This window comes from Callionymus lyra, chromosome 2, assembly GCF_982586985.1.
Source record: "Callionymus lyra chromosome 2, fCalLyr1.hap1.1, whole genome shotgun sequence".
Taxonomy (NCBI): Eukaryota; Metazoa; Chordata; class Actinopteri; order Syngnathiformes; family Callionymidae; genus Callionymus; species Callionymus lyra.
In genome coordinates, this window is record NC_141819.1 from 37,736,113 (window position 1) to 37,752,081 (window position 15,969).

The window sequence follows — 15,969 nt, forward strand, 5'->3', positions numbered from 1 at the left end:
GATGGATGGATGGATGGATGGATAGGCCGGTATTGCGGAGAGCAGATGAAACGAATAAATACATCTTTTGTGAACGTCATTGTGCTTCAACTTCACAGGAACCCTAACAGTGCTCACACTGACTCATGAATGCGAAAGTAATCGTGTTGTTGTTAATATATGGCAATGATGGATTGAGGGTTATTGTTTGAGCCCAGCTGCAGCCCTCGCCTCACGCAACCCGTTTCTCACTTTGTCATTTCTAGGGCTTCCTGAGTTCCCTAATGTAGGCCAAGATGGAGGAGAGAGAAGTGAAGGAGGTATTTTTCGAGCAGACCTCTCTTCACACTCCGCTGGAGCCGGACATGTCGATGGAGAAGACTTGAGGTCTATGAGACAATGATCTGAGGGACACAACTTTTAGCGAGCCTGGAGATGTTTTCAAAGAAAGCAGCTTCTTGGAATATCAGCGTGTTGTGTGGCTGCAGAACTCTCTAATCTGGATTACCACGGAGCACGGCCTTGCTTTTCATAATCAGTTTGGTGAGCTGTGATTCTCGGCATGACACATCTGGATGAAGTCGGGTTAACAGGAGGTGTGTGCATGAGAGAGCGGGAGAGAGAGAGAGAGCAGACTGCTGCTCACATTCACAAATGGAGAGAGAACCATCAGGAGACGACACAGAGCAGCAGGTTTTTGCTCCGACATTAATGGACTGGTAAGTGTTTTTATTCTGTTTCTTTGTATGGATCGCAGACTCTGGAATACTTTAGCGAACATAGAATGAGGAGAGTTTTTATTCTCTAACATCATAACTGAGAAAACGCTGTACACCTTCAACATAGAGGACGGATGTTAATGAATAGTTGTTTCTAAAAAAAAAGGGAGCAGTTTGGGTAAATGTGTCAGGTTCAAAATCTAGTTTGTGCTGCGCTATCGGCTTCTTCTTTTCGTGTTTTCCAAGAGTTCAACATTTTAAGGATTTGTGGGGGTTTTAAATGTATTTCTGTACTGTTATTTTACAGTAATTTGTGATAAGTAATTATTTTCTAGTTTAATTAACATTAATTAACACTATAGAAGTATGTCACCAAGTGTAATAAATATTAAATGGCTGAATTGAACATTTTTGAATAATTTAATTCAATAATTTATAACATGCAATGTTGGATTAGTTAGTTTTTTTATGTATGTAGAAAATGTTTTTTGTTCTATTTTTTTTTTTCAAAAAGGGATTGATATTCTTATTCCAATAATGACACTAAATTCAATATTTTTTAATTTATATTGTTTTATATTCAATATAAATATGTTGGTATAATAATAACATTTGTATAGAGTTTAACAGTTGAAATGTTAAACATAACCATTCAATATTCTGATTACCCTGATATACTTCTATATGCAGGCTACTATAAAGCATAATTTATTTAAATTCGTTTTTAACGACTAATTGAATTAATTATCAATCATGTATTTAGTGAGGGAAATTTTAAAAGGTGAAAAAAGTGTTAAGTTTTGTTTACATTCAAATATCTGCTGAATAAATAAAAAAGAAAAATAGTGGCTACAAGGACACTCCTTTGGTAGAGCGGCTGCTTCTCTGCGTCGAGAGGACTCAGTTGAGGTGTCTTGGACTTCTGATGATGATGTCTCCTGGGGGCCCTGCTGGTGAGGTGAAATAATGAAGAAGTCATGGCAGAACTCTGCGTCAGCTCTTGGTGTGGGATTCACAGAGAACAAGTGCAAGGTCAACATTGGTGAGTGACAGGGGTCAACAAGAGGGCACATGGTAGGAGACAATGATTTGTATATGCTTGTCTTCGTTTTCTTTTTTCAAGAATTCTCCAAAATCTCTAGTCTGGATTTTATCAGCTTAGAGTTGTAAAAGATTAATTGAACATCTGCTGAGAGATTAAAAAAGATGGCTGGACATTAAGGTAGGGTTAGGGTTAAGATTAAGGCAAGGTTCAGAGTGAGGGTGAAGTTGTCTTTTAAGGTTAGGCTTAAGTTAGGGTAAGGGTTAGAGTTAAATTGGAGCTTAGGATAAATTCGGTTTTAGGATTGGGATACAATTATAGTTAGGGTTAGGATTAAAGTTATGGTCAAGTTTAGGGTTAGGTCTAGGGTTAAGGTTAGGGTTACAGATAAGATCAGAGTTAGGTTTAAATTAGAGGTAAAGTTAGTTTTAGGTATAGAGTTATGGTTAGGATTAGGGTATAAGTAAGGTATAAATTTAGGGTTGGGTTTAGAGTTAGGGTAAATGTTAGATTTAGGTTTAAGGTTAAGGTTAGGGATAAGGTTAGGTTTAGGGTGAGGGTGAACGAAAGAGAAGAATTTCAAATGTCAACTGCGGGTCACTGAGCTGAACTGACTTGGAAACACACTGCACCAAACGTGGATTTATCTGATGATCCTGCTTTGTGGTTTGTCAGATTTGACAGTTTAACCCTGAATTAATGTTAATCTGAGATTGTAAGGGTCTGATGAGAGCAGCACAAACACTCTAGCACGGAGGTTGATCCTACATCAGTGCAGCAGAGAGCAGATGTGGATGATTAATTGTGCTGCATTTAACACCGAACCCTATAGAAAACTTCCATACATCACAGCTTTCAATATTAAAACTAAGAATGGAAACATGATGGATGCAAAATATCAACCAGAGTTAGTTTGGTCCCAGTGTCCTTGTTTAAACCACACAGCTCGTCCAGCCCCCGGGATCTTTCACAGCTGAATACTCACGGAAAAAGTTAAACCCAAAAGACATGCTCATGGGCGTCAGCAGTGATTGCACTAACTACCGTCAACCACCATAGCATATGAGCTTTGAGGGCGCAATTTTTATTCCGATTTTACAGTTTTAAAAGCATAACGAGAAAACAAATCTGTTCCACTGTTATGGTAATGAATCATGGAGACATAAACTGAAGCTTCAAATAGTGTAGCAGGAACAGCCTCCATGCAGGGAAGATGATCAGCACCCCAGTGTTTTTAACCAACTGTGCTGTAGAATTTGAGTGGAATAGGAATTACTTTCCTTTCTTCATGTATTATGTGATATCTGGACTAGAGTGCACCTGTATACAAATTGCACGGACTAAGGAAAAAAATGTACACAAAAAGATGTTACAAACAAATATTTATATTTTCTTCCTGAAAAGTGCTTGTAACGCAACAGTATTTTCGCTAGATTTAAAAAACAAAAAACAAAACAAAAAAAGTTTATCAGATCAACTGCTTTTATAACCTCTTACAGCTTTTGTTGTCTTTTTTCATTGAGTCCGTTCTTTACGCTGCCGTCTCCAATGCCTAATATCTATGAATTTATGCCAAGTTTAACTACAAAAAAATGTGGTCTTCCATGGCACATTATCCCACCTGGCTGTCTTGCTCTTTCACCGCCAGCTAGATTAACTCCTAGAGACTTTTTACCCGAATTTATATCTACAGATTAGCCATTGTGTAGGCCACTTGGTCCAAAGTGTGTTCAGTGTCCCAGAATTCACTGTATACAGTTAATATTGGGTCTTTTCAAGCAGTAATCTCCTAATATCTGGCCAGAGACTCTGTACCATTTTGAAGGCAATCAATACCAGGTTGTACAGAAAAAGAAAACAAGTTATTTTTTGTTATATTGATTCTAATTTTCTATAATTGTGTAAGTTGCACATTTATTTGTATTGTTTTTCTCTACAGGCCATTCTGTAAAAATAACGCAGACATTGAACTAGTCCACTGTGCAAAAAAAGATGGGGGACTACTGTTTTATGAGACAAACTAAAACTTGCTAATAGCTTTTATGCAAATTTGTTGGAGAGACTTTGAGAATAAACAGCTGTTACTTATACCAGGAGAACACTTTTCCATGCCGGGATGGTTCTAGTGATTAAATCTATTTTTTGCTAAAGTCTCTAAAAGTCAACCCTCTATACTATCCACTGATAAAGCATGTCGGTTGTGTTGTGAGCTTAAATTCCAACGATTCAGGTCATGTATTTTATGTCTAGTGTATAAAGAAGACTCACTCAGATCATATTAATATAAAAAAAGTGTTGTTTCTAAATTGCAGATTGGTTTAGGACATTTTAATAAAGAGAAAATCCAACCATATGGCCTCATTAGAGTATGTGTCTGTACCCCTGGCAGGCCACACCACTGTGGGACTGTGATTTTTATCTACCATCCATTCATTTCGGGTGACAGCAGATTAGTCAGAATCCACCAGCTGCTGTGGAATTGGTAGAAATTGTGCCACGCAGCACTGTAATACAGTTACATAATTCTGGCCATTGCAAGGTAGGATTTAAGTCGCTTTAATGCAGATGCAAGTGAAATAAAGGCTCCCTCTGAGTTCTAATGGCCGCCCGTAGTGATCCTGAGCTGCTCTTTTCTCGTGCGAGGAAAAAGCTGATACCAGCAGCGACATTCTGCTTTGCTGCTTTGCTGGGTTTTGACAAGTCAGTAGGAGGTGGTCATGTGAGAACATGAAATGCCGATGACACACAAAAGTCCTGCATGGATAGTGACAGAAACCAAAGCCCACCTTGTGACTCATCGCAGGGTTGTTTGATGGTGTTACGGCAACTTTTGTCAAGACCAGGAGGTGTAAGCTGCAGAATGGTGTGTGGTGACAGAATGAAGGACTTAATGGATTCTATGTACTCCACTCAATAGACAGTACGTCAGAAAAATAGGGCCACACACATATATACAGTATATATTTTATTTTTTTACATGTCCCTGAGTAAAATTGATTTGGGAAAGTAGGTATAAATGAGGTATTCTGTATTAAATTAAAGGAAATGCATTTGTTTTTGTTCTGTTGTTGTTATTTGTCATCACATGATACACATCTTCATAGCTCAGATGCTAGAGTGGTTGCCTGCAGTCCAAAAGGTTGCAGGTTCAATCCCAGCTCCAGACAAGCTTGTGTCCCTGAGCAAGACACTTTACCCTGATTTCTCCTGAGGGCAGATTCGGCACCATGTGGTGCAGCCTACTCCCATCAGTGTGTGTGAATGGCTGTCAAAGGCACTATATAAATAGAGATTATTATTATTATCTTGTTTATTCCTTTGGTAAGATTCAACACATAACCACTTAATCGTGTCGAATACAGGTGTTATTTAGAGGTTAGTCATTGCAATCCTGTCGAGAGGTAGTTTAGTTTCACATGCTCTTATGCATCTGACCCTCTTTTTTTTATTGCCATGAAAAACTTAAATCTGTCATCTGACAATCTGACCTTGATATTAATTTTTATTTTAGGACATTTCTGGGTGTGTGATGTGAAAGCCTGGAAATGGCAGAGCCGGATCAGATGAGAAGTAAGGATGGTGGTCCGAGAACGGGAAGATCCTCCCAAGGGACCAACCACCCTCCTCAGGAAATCCCTCCAGTGGGTGCCACCAAGAGGCATCTGGCTCGGGGGATAGTGATTCAGCTGACTGGGACAGAGGGAGAGTGGAACAGCCTCGATGAAAGTGAGCTGATCTTCTCCATGGATCGGGATGAGGAATACCCCTCTATCTCACTTTCAAAAGAGAAACAGCTCTCTGTGGATGATGATAGTGGGCTACAGTCTCCAGCCTTCCACGTGCCTCTCTCACCATCATCCCCCAGTTCACTTGGACATTACTCCAACACAGGCTCCAGTTTTCTCTCCCCGGGACCGTCTACACCTACACATCGGCCATTAGCCAGCCTAGTCAAGTCCCTGTCCACGGAGCTGGAACTAAAAGAAGGAACCACCCTCAGACCACGGCCCTTTCTCAGCCTTGTGAAGTCCATCTCCACTGAGCTCTCCCGTTCGGAACCAGAAGTATCTCAGTCAAAATCAGATTCCCGCCTTAACCTACACTTGTGGAAGCAGCTGACGCAACCCAAAAACCGCAGTAATGGAGATTCACGAACCGCACCCCCGTCTCCTAGCTCCCACTCTCCTCTTGGAGACAGTGTAAAGGGAAATTTCTTTAAAGTGGAACTAGAAGATACTAAAAGGAAGCTCTCTGAGGCTGTGCAGGAACCACTGACCAGCATGTTCAATAAGATGAGGAGGGAGGAGAGCACCGGCAGTCCCAAACACCAACATAAGACTCAAGGACCTGCCAACTCAAGTTGTAAAGCCGTAGGAGGTGAGAACGCCCCTGACTTTGGAGCATTGGAATCACCGGCCAGTGGAAGTAGAAGTGACAATGAACTTGTTTTTTATTGGCCTCCAGTCCAGAATCCTGGGAAGAGTCAGTGTAGCTCCTGCCCAGTGCACCGCAAGATCGCCAAAGAGGAGAAGCTGGAAATAAGTACAGATGGTGACATGATACAAGTTTTTGCCATGGAACCGCAAAGCAAAAGGAAACAAAAAAGCAAAAGTCACAAACCATCAGACCCAACTAAGGACTTTGTTCAACCACCTTACCAGCCACTCCCACGTATGACCCTTTTCTGTGCAGTGGTTCTGTCATACGGATACTTCGTCCTCCCTCTTACTCCATACTGCTCCGGACTTGCCTTAGGATTGTGTTTTGGATTCTTGCTCGGACTTTGCCTGATTAGAATGGGTTCTTCCAAGTGTCCCTCCTCTACTTCGCAATACAATGCATTGCAACCTTCTTCACTTACGGAAGGTTCGACCAGCAGTGAGCCTGAGACATTAAAGGTAATTCTACTTTCAAATGTAAAGTTCTGAAATGTTCATTAAATTTCTCGCCTTTTTACGCGTCAAATTTAAAACTGGGAATTACTGCAATTCAGGTGATTTTGAGGTTCATTTGTATCTAAATTCCGTATTTGTCATCTTTGTGTGAAATGTGATTATTCCACCCTGGTGCCCTGAAGTCTAAAGGATCCTCTTCCACCGGCTTTTGTTAACCATACTTTGTTCGACTCAACTCTTCCAGTTTCTGTTGTGTTTCCACGAGTACATCAAGGCAAATAAAAATTCCAAGGTTTGTCTTTCTACCCTTCAAAAGAATAACACCAAACCTTTAAATCCACTTTAACAGTTTTCCAAACATCTAAATCCAGTTAAGGAACTACAGACGTTCCTAAAAAAACACAACAAATCGTTATGAAGCCTGCCAGAGCAGCAGCAGTAATTAGACCTCTCCTTTGAAATCCTGTCAGCGACTGTACTCTGCACGACGGCTAACATCCAGACTCAGCAGACTGTCAGCTACTGAGGCAATTAGCAGTGGTAGGAGGCTGTAATTTGTCACGACTGGGAGTAGATGAACCTTTGACATCTCTTAAGGTGCAGCATTTAATAGTTATTGAACAGCCAGTAGCTAAATTGGCAATTGTATGTGTCTCTATTGTTTGTACATTCCTATAATACCTTCAAACAAGAGATGTGAAACGTATGGCCCTGAAGACGGATCAAGGCACAGGAACGGGTTTAACCTGGCTCTGCAAGATGATTTTGTAAAGTATAAAAGTTTGAGTTTCTAATGATATAAACTACTACTGCATTGTGCACTTGAATGAACAATAACCGATAACCAAAAAAAACAGTTTCAAATGAGATGTGTCAGAAGTTTTGGGAAGTTTCATCATTTATCCAAGAGGCTTCTTCAGTTCCAAATACCTAGTCTGAGCAGCCAGAATATATATTTTGAGAAGAGGAGTTAGAATCAACGTGTGGGTTGTAAAAGCCAAATAGTGAGGCGTTATGATCACATGTTTCTAGGTGTGATGTTTGGGGAATCTTCTGGGCTGAGCAAGTCCAGATGGTATTTGTGTTTTGCCCAGACTATTTATTATGTATTCTACTTTTAACCCTTCATGCTTTGACATCCTCACAGCCCCAAGTATTCAGAGAAAAACGTAATCCTGAAGCTGTTTGTTCGATGTGTTTCAGAGCTGAAAAAATATAACCTTAACTGCCACTATGTTATACATCATTCCAACTTTCAAGGACAGCAAGACCAAATTATTACATTATGGGGCTGTTATTGTTGCTAAAGCTTTGTAAATGCGTGAAAGGATTCGCAAATGCATACATGTATCTTTCATAATAGCCAAATGGGTTCGTTTCCTGTGCTACCCTGCTGACTCTAGAGTGACTTCACTCTGATGAATCAGCTGCAGTGGTACTTAAAATAATATATTCTTTGATGTAGTTTTCTGGTGGAAACCCAACACAAACCAGGTAGAGTTGAGACTTGAATTTCTGTGTCACACTGATTGCAGGTAGATATTAGAGATTGCTGAGTCATGTGATAGTGACCCAAACCAACCCTTACCCAAGTAACCACTTGATTGAACACCTTCGTCTCGTGCATTCTCAGGGTTGGATGAATGAGAGCCATGAATACGACGCAGAAACGTGCCACTTGGCATCGACCCACTCTGTGTACGCCACTCTGGAAGGACCCTGCCTACGTCTGGACTCCCCGCGGTCCAACATCAGCCGCCTGGCAACATTTGACGAGAGAGTCCCCGAGGCCACGTTCACCAAGACCCGTTCTTTCCTTCTCACAAACAGCAAAGTAAGAACTCTGTTTCTGTTTGGATTTAGTTTATCAAAATATTTGTGCCAAATATGTTTTTCTGCTAAGGATAGATTTCTCTGGCAGTATGTCCGAACATCCCTCTCTCCTGGGATGATGATAATCCAACTGATGCTTGGATCAGAAAGCTACCATCCCCCACGAGTATTTTATAAAAGATTGTCGAAGTAGAAACAGATTTCCCTAAATGTTTAGGAGCGTGAGCACCAGCACTGACCAAGCTTGCGCACGAACAGAAGCATTTTGAGATTAGCAAATGTCTTTTAGATTATACGTCTGACTCAATCCAGAGCACATCAGAAAGATTAAGTTGAGGAACATGCGCTTTATTCAACCCTTATAACTCTAGGTATAAGTATTTAGTCTGTCCTGGACATAGTTTGATCTTGAAAGTGTGAAGATTATAGATTATAGAGACTTGAAATAACAGCAAAACTAAGGTTTAAGGAAAGTAATTTGATACTCCTTGGTAAAGAAAATTTGGTCAATTATTCGTCCAACAACCCCTGCTGCATATGATATAGACATCATTTCTGGGACATCTGTTTTTGGTCCCTTGTTTTTAGGCCAATCGGATCACCACCATCTTGGAAGTGCGGTCTTCTGGATTAGCCAGACTTCGAACTAGAGATGGAGTTCTAGCGGGCTGAATTATGATTGGATGATGAAACAACGGCCAATTAGCTTGAGAATGAAGCGGCTAGCAAGCGCTACAGTGTGTGCTGATAGATAAATTAGCCTGTAAACTGTAAATGTGTTTTTTAAAGCTTTGAAAGTGTGATCTTTGTCCGGGTGTGTTTGTCTTCAAGTCTTACCGCAGCCAGCCTCAAGTGAACACTCATTGAACTGCGGCTTTTATCACTTCCACATTTGCTTCTCTTTTAAAAACGAATGTTGACTGACGTTTCTGTTTTGGGTTTAAATGTAATGACGTCTAATTTTTACTCTAATAACTGGAACTAGTGCCTTGAAATTATGGAAACATTTGCACATGAATGATTGTTTTAAATGATCTTTTTCAAGGTCTTCTTGCTGCCGTCGGTGTTGGCCCAGAAGAGAATGTGGAACCCGAAGTATCCTATTTGCATCCGACTGTGTGAAGGCTCGTGCACCGAGGACGAGGATAAACAACAGCTTAAAGAAGATCCTGAACGAGAAGAGAGAACACAAAACCCCTGCGAGCCTCGCAGCATTTATCTGTTCGGGCGCACGGGAAGGGACAAGGAGGAGTGGTTTCGTAATTTTCTTCTTGCCTCCAGAGTGTGTGAGAAGGAGAAACCCGGCAGATGTGTGTCCAGATTGGGTATGACAAACATAAATAATGCATTAGTGGATGTATCTGGATAAGGAATCTGTACTAGCGCATGTGTGGATTATGGATTACATGGTCCAAATCTTTGCATGTCAATGTTGGCGAAAAAAGAAGAAAGATTGTTTGGTGCTATAGCATGAGGGCAACATTTCTGTTTATGTTTAGTACATTCAATTTAAAGTTTGGTATTGTTTACGAATGCATACTGTTACAAAATATTTCTTAAAAACAAAACAAATGTTCTGCTGAGCATTTAAGAAAGATAGTTCATGAGCCCCCCCGACTTAGAGAGTCGTACAGTATCTTGTTTGTATCTTTTCAGGCTCCAGCAGCAATGAAGAAAACACAGTTCCTTCTCTGACACCAGACACCTTTGTCAACGCAGCCTCCACCAATCAAACATCAAGTATCAACAGGGGACTTTCACACCTGGACTATAATGGTTACATGTCACGTATTTTGGGCCCCGAAGGGCCTACCCCGATGTCCAGCCCCGGAGCCTGCAGCACGGAAACAAGTCCCGGCATCAGAGAAAAGGTAACGTAATTCTTCAATTGTTTTGGTTTCTTTCATTATTGTAAAAATAAAGATTGTCCTCGTCCAACAGTGTACCTGCTTCGCATCAGATGAGAGCGGGAACAGTCAGAACTCCTGGGCCAACGCTCTGATTGGACGGATCTTCTGGGACTTCCTCAGAGAGAAGTACTGGGCTGACGCAGTGTCCCACAAGATTCAAAAGAAGCTCAGCAAAATCAGAGTAACATAAATTGCTTGGCAAGCTGCTTGGATGTGTCACACTGAGATGTCGTTTCTGGTTCCTAGCTCCCGTACTTCATGAACGAACTGACTCTCACCGAGCTAGATATGGGGAACTCCGTGCCCCAGATCTCCTCCACAGCCCGACCAGAAGTCGACCACAGAGGTGGGTCCGTGCACGGCTACACCGATGAGGATTCTAGCCGCATCAGATCAGACGTTGTATTTCTGCTGTAATCTCACAGAGATGAAGCACATTGGCTCGTGTCTCTGGTCGACCTCATGATTTGTGAGGTTACACAACCACCACCGCAAATTATCCTGCCTTCCCCTGCGCCGCGTCAACATGATGGATCATGAATTTAAATGTTGGATAATCACGGTTCAAGCGCTTTAATCTGGATATTGGATTTGACTCCAAATGTGAGATTGAGTTTTTTTTGCATCGCTTCTTTCGACCTAGTGATGCTACAGTGATGCCACTGTATGAAGGTAGATTTGTGTCTTTATTATTCAAGTAAAAAAAGTTACTTCAATCAAAAAACTTGCTTCAAACATTTTAAATTGAAGAAAGGTTTCTTTAATAAAATAAATATTTTCCATCTAAAAAGGTTGCTTTGATGAAAAAAAACAAAAAACCTTTGCAATCAAATAAAAATGCGTTTTCATTCAAATATATAGTTGAGACTCTTGAGAACTTGTTTCTATTTTACATTGAAATGGTTTGATTTGATCTTTATTTTGTGTTTGAGCCTTATCATTGGTAGGTATGTAATACACTATATTTCTTTACATTTAAACACCTTTTAACACTGTTTTTTATTGAAAGTATTGTCGTTTATTCAAGCAACATCTTGATAGATTTTTTTGTGGTATTAACTAACCTGCTTTGAAATAGTACATTATGACCTCAGAGTTGGTTGTTTTTGTATTAAAGAGAAAATGAAAAAAATTATCAAAATAAAAATATATAATTTTAAAAGCACATTTGTAGTTGTTAATGTAAATTGTGTGTGTGTGTGTGTGTGTGTGTGTGTGTACATAAAATCAGTTTATTTAAAACATACAAAAAAAGTAAATTAAAATGTGTGATACTGTAAATGTCATCACCTATTTTTGTGTGTTGCCCTCTGCAGGCCTGTGGGTAGAACTGCAGCTGGCCTACAACGGTGCCCTGCAGATGACCCTTCAGACCAAATTTAACTTGTCCAAACTGGGCAAAGAAGGCGGTCCGGACTTGGACTGTATCACGGATAGTACTAGCACACGGTGAGCAACATTTTTTTCTTCAAAATAATGACGTGAGAGCAGCGAATAATAAGATCCTATTTCAGGTCAATGGATCAGAGAGAGTTGATATTAAAAATAGAAGCGATAATATCCCACTACACACTGCAGATTTGTACATGAACACACACCTACAGAACCTCCTGATCCTCCTGATCCCTCCAGTCTCTGATCCTCAGAGCCCCCACATTAGATTGATTAGAGTGGATCATCCTTCTCTCTCCCACGGAACCAGAAGCATGGATTAAGGTCCAGAAAGAGCTCTTAAGCTTAGTTGCCAAATTCTCCCCATTTTAACTTGAAGACTTCTGATGCTTCGTTCTCACAGCAGCAGACCCATCCTGCAAGTGTTGGCGGACAGTGATGAGGAGTCGTCCAGTGCCGGGTCCTCGGACGAGGACGAGCTGCTGCTCTCAGAACCTCAGGTCCCGGTCGGGGACAAAGGAACCACAGCAGCTTCAGAAGGGTACATTTCATGTTGTCCCTTAATTCAGCTCATCATCTTCACAATCCCTCCGTTATTTAAGTCTATCGGTCCTAAAGTTTTCACTTCAGGCGAGCACCATGGCCTCAGACAGAGAGGTTCTTCTTGTAGTGTTTCCTTTGATGTCCGAAGAGAAATTAAATGCAGTACTTCTTTATTCACAGTAGATGTCCCTGTCAACCAATTGGCAATAATAGGTTTATTTGAAATTTGAATATTTTAATTCTTGGGGTATTTTTTATAAATATTTGAAATAAAAATTGCAATATATTATTAATCTAATAATCCAAAAATACATTTTCTAAATTCAATATTGTTCAATTTGTAGGCTTATTAATTAAATATAAAAAGTATGGTTCAATAGTGCGAGCAGACAATATAAAAAGAGCTACTTTATCTAACTTTCAGCCAATCAGGCGACACGTATACGATCACATGACAATGTAGAAGCACTGGTGCATGAATTCCTTATGGAAGAATCGAGTATTGTTACAACATTTTTAGCTAAAAAGCTGAAAACAATTGTATATTGATATTTTAATTTTTATATATTTTTTGGAATTCTACTATTAAACTATATGTATAAAAAAAAATGATAACATTTATTTTAAATATTTTACTTGCATTATTTCGATATAGAAATTATTGAGCTACATTATTCAAGTAAATAATTCAATGCTTTAACAAATACTACATTTCAATACTTACTTTAAAGCAGCTTTGGGTTGTTTGGGTACCTTCATATTTTTGTACTAAAATATTGTGATGACACATCAATTTAAAACTAGTTGAATGACTTGTGTACCGTGACTTGAGGTGTTTTGTGTGATTTTTATTTTCACTGTAAAAGTAAAAGGCGATGGTGTGAACATGCTACATATTAAATCTTAAATTGAACATTCAATATTCTGATGGCACTGATGTTTAGTGTTTGACTTATTCTCTTCCTCTTGTCTCACAGCGGTGGACGAACTGGAAGAAAGATTTTAAGATTTGTGGACAAAATAGCAAAATCCAAGTACTTCCAGAAAGCGACAGAGAATGAGTTCATCAAGAAGAAGTTTGAGGAAATGTCCAACACGCCGCTGCTGCTGACGGTGGAGGTCCGGGAACTCTCTGGAACTCTTCTGGTCAACATACCTCCACCACCAACTGACCGCATATGGTGAGGGCAGTACTGAGAAAACTTCAAAAAAGACTTTTGGTTTCTACTTTTGTTACTTTATGGTTGATTTTTGAGGTTGAATCAACAACAAAAATAAATCGAGGGGAAAAATAAATCAACATTGTAAAGTTATCAAATGACCAGATGATACAAAAATTACAAAAATTTCACTCAAATACATTTTTTAAAACAATTTTAAAGAAGCGTAAAAAAATAAATCATTTTAACTATTTTCGTTTTTCCACTTTTTGTGTGTTTTTCTAAGTGATACATTTATTGGTTTGATTTTGTTCGTTAGTTTTTTTTTCCCCATGCAAATGATTCTTCTGTTTCTCGTGCAATCCTTTTCCACTTGGTATTTTGAAACATATTTTTCCTGGGAAACCAAAAAACATGGTAGAAATAACGCAGAAAAAATAAAACAGAAAAGAATGCACAAAAAAATAAGCGGGAAAAAAAAGAAAAACAAACCAATGAATTACTCTATATTACTTGTTTGTTAACAGTTGTTTTTAAATAAATAACCATTACATACTGATTTTGATAATCACAGTGCTATTAAGTTGTATTGAAGGTCGGAATCAATTGTTTCTGCAGGTACAGTTTCTGTGTTCCACCGAAGTTGGACCTACATGTTCGACCCAAGCTTGGTGAGCGAGAGGTGACTCTGTGTCATGTGACCGAGTGGATTGAGAAGAAGCTGCAGGATGAATTCCAGGTTCACAGATATTTGCAACTGAATACCCGCCTGAGACATCCGAGCTCACACACAATTTCTCTTCTCTTTCCTCAACTGTAGAAAGTGTTTGTGATGCCAAACATGGACGACATCTATGTACCCATGATGCACTCTGGGACCGGGAGCCCTCCAGCGTCGCGGCATCCGTCCACAGAGTCCACAGAGAGGACCCCGGCGGAGTCTGACTAGTGCCTGGCCGTCCATGATGTAAAGGATTCCGAACATTTATCGTTATCTGTGGAATCTTGAAACCTTGCTCGTGGGCTCCAGAGCACACGTTTGCTAAAAACGACAACATGCTGACCCACAACTGTGTTGATGCTTTCAAGGAATAAGATGACATCAGAGCCCCTCATTGGTGGGGATGGAGATTAAATACAAGAGTTTCAGTTTCTTCAAACTAAATTGTTTGCTTGTTTGTTTTTTTGGACTGTCCCAACACAAATTATAAACTCAATATCAATAACCAGGAAGATATTTACTAACGCTTCCATTTCCAATAATTGTGTGGATAAAAAAAACAAATTACATTGACTTTAACTACTTTAAAATGCATGGAAAACATTTTGACTAACATGAATAATAGAACCACGGATAAATCAATAACACAACTGGAAATTACAAGTTACAAAACAATTTGACAGCCTTTCAAAGAGGTATTATTCCTGTAACAATAGCAAAAAAACATAACTTGGTACTTCACACAAGCACTTGTGTTCAGTTTCAATTCGACGTCACTCTGCCCTAGGCTGTATCCTGGTGTTATTCACACTCTTACTCTTCCTCTTCGTCTCAAATGACACACTTAAAAACATCCAGATACCTCCGTACTGCTCGAAGCCTCGACATGCAATTGTTTAGAAAAAACGAAATTAAGTCTGTATTTTAGGATTGGTTTAGGATGTAGTGGAAGTTATCAGTCTCTCACCCTCTGCTTTTCTATCCTGATTAAATCACATTGCAAGTGTCAGTGCGCATAAACATAGAAAAATAGGCTACATCTAGTTTTTGTTTTGTTCAGACTATTAGATAAGATTAGATTTAATTGTTCAGATTATTTTTTATTCTTACATCATTGACAAAAGAAAAGTTTATTTGAAGAATGTACTACCTTAATGTATCTTAACGTATACAGATCTATAGTATCTTTTTTTGCTGATGATTTTCTTCTACCGTATTTTCTGCACTTAAAAGCCTTTAAATTTCTCAAAAAACGACAGAGCTCCTTATAATCCAGAGTGTTTTATATATGAAAATTACCTGGTGGGTGACTTGTTTACAAACACTTTCATGACTCTGCGCCGACACGCCATGGACGGAATTACGTCATTGCGTCATCACGGGGGTGGATTAACGACGCACGTCACATCATGGCGGATGTCTATGGAGTAAGATTACTGCCACCGTTTTGAGCGAGTGTGTCTTGGTTGTTGTACACTCAAAACATTTTTTTTTGTGCAAAATCACTCTGCTGCGCGCTCAACCAGTCCTACACTTGCGTTCAACATGTCATACACGCACACTCTAGCCGTCATACACGTGCTCAACTTCTCTGCTGCACACTCAACATTCGTCTGCTCACAACACCAGTCTCACGCGCTGCTGCTTGAAGCCTTTTAAACATAATTTGAACATCGTTACCGTGGGAGTGAACGGAGTTGTCAGAACACTTAATAAAGTTTGACTTTATACAACTGTTTTGTTGACATTCCTTTTAGCACAGCTTTATCCAGTTA

At 39.6% G+C, this 15,969-nt stretch overlaps 1 protein-coding gene across 1 annotated transcript; it reads left to right on the forward strand.

Annotated features, from left to right (window-relative positions):
- Nucleotides 1-620: 620 nt before the first annotated feature.
- Nucleotides 621-14,879, forward strand: tex2l (testis expressed 2, like). The gene is made up of 12 exons (XM_087785010.1): nucleotides 621-698; nucleotides 5,252-6,638; nucleotides 8,269-8,469; nucleotides 9,514-9,793; nucleotides 10,125-10,339; nucleotides 10,410-10,559; nucleotides 10,625-10,724; nucleotides 11,695-11,827; nucleotides 12,174-12,311; nucleotides 13,291-13,494; nucleotides 14,092-14,212; nucleotides 14,294-14,879. Exons 2-12 carry the CDS (start codon nucleotides 5,286-5,288, stop codon nucleotides 14,420-14,422), a joined length of 3,024 nt encoding a protein of 1,007 aa, XP_087641136.1. The 5' UTR covers nucleotides 621-698; nucleotides 5,252-5,285; the 3' UTR covers nucleotides 14,423-14,879.
- The last annotated feature ends 1,090 nt before the right edge of the window (nucleotides 14,880-15,969 follow it).

What these genes read in the sequence shown, in the direction of transcription:
- tex2l (XM_087785010.1), top strand. Translation starts at nt 5,286, where the DNA reads ATGGCAGAGCCGGATCAGATGAGAAGTAAGGATGGTGGTCCGAGAACG. An exon ending in CAGATGTGTGTCCAGATTGG is followed by an intron (nt 9,794 to 10,124) that starts GTATGACAAACA and finishes GTATCTTTTCAG; the next exon opens with GCTCCAGCAGCAATGAAGAA. An exon ending in CCACCAACTGACCGCATATG is followed by an intron (nt 13,495 to 14,091) that starts GTGAGGGCAGTA and finishes TTGTTTCTGCAG; the next exon opens with GTACAGTTTCTGTGTTCCAC.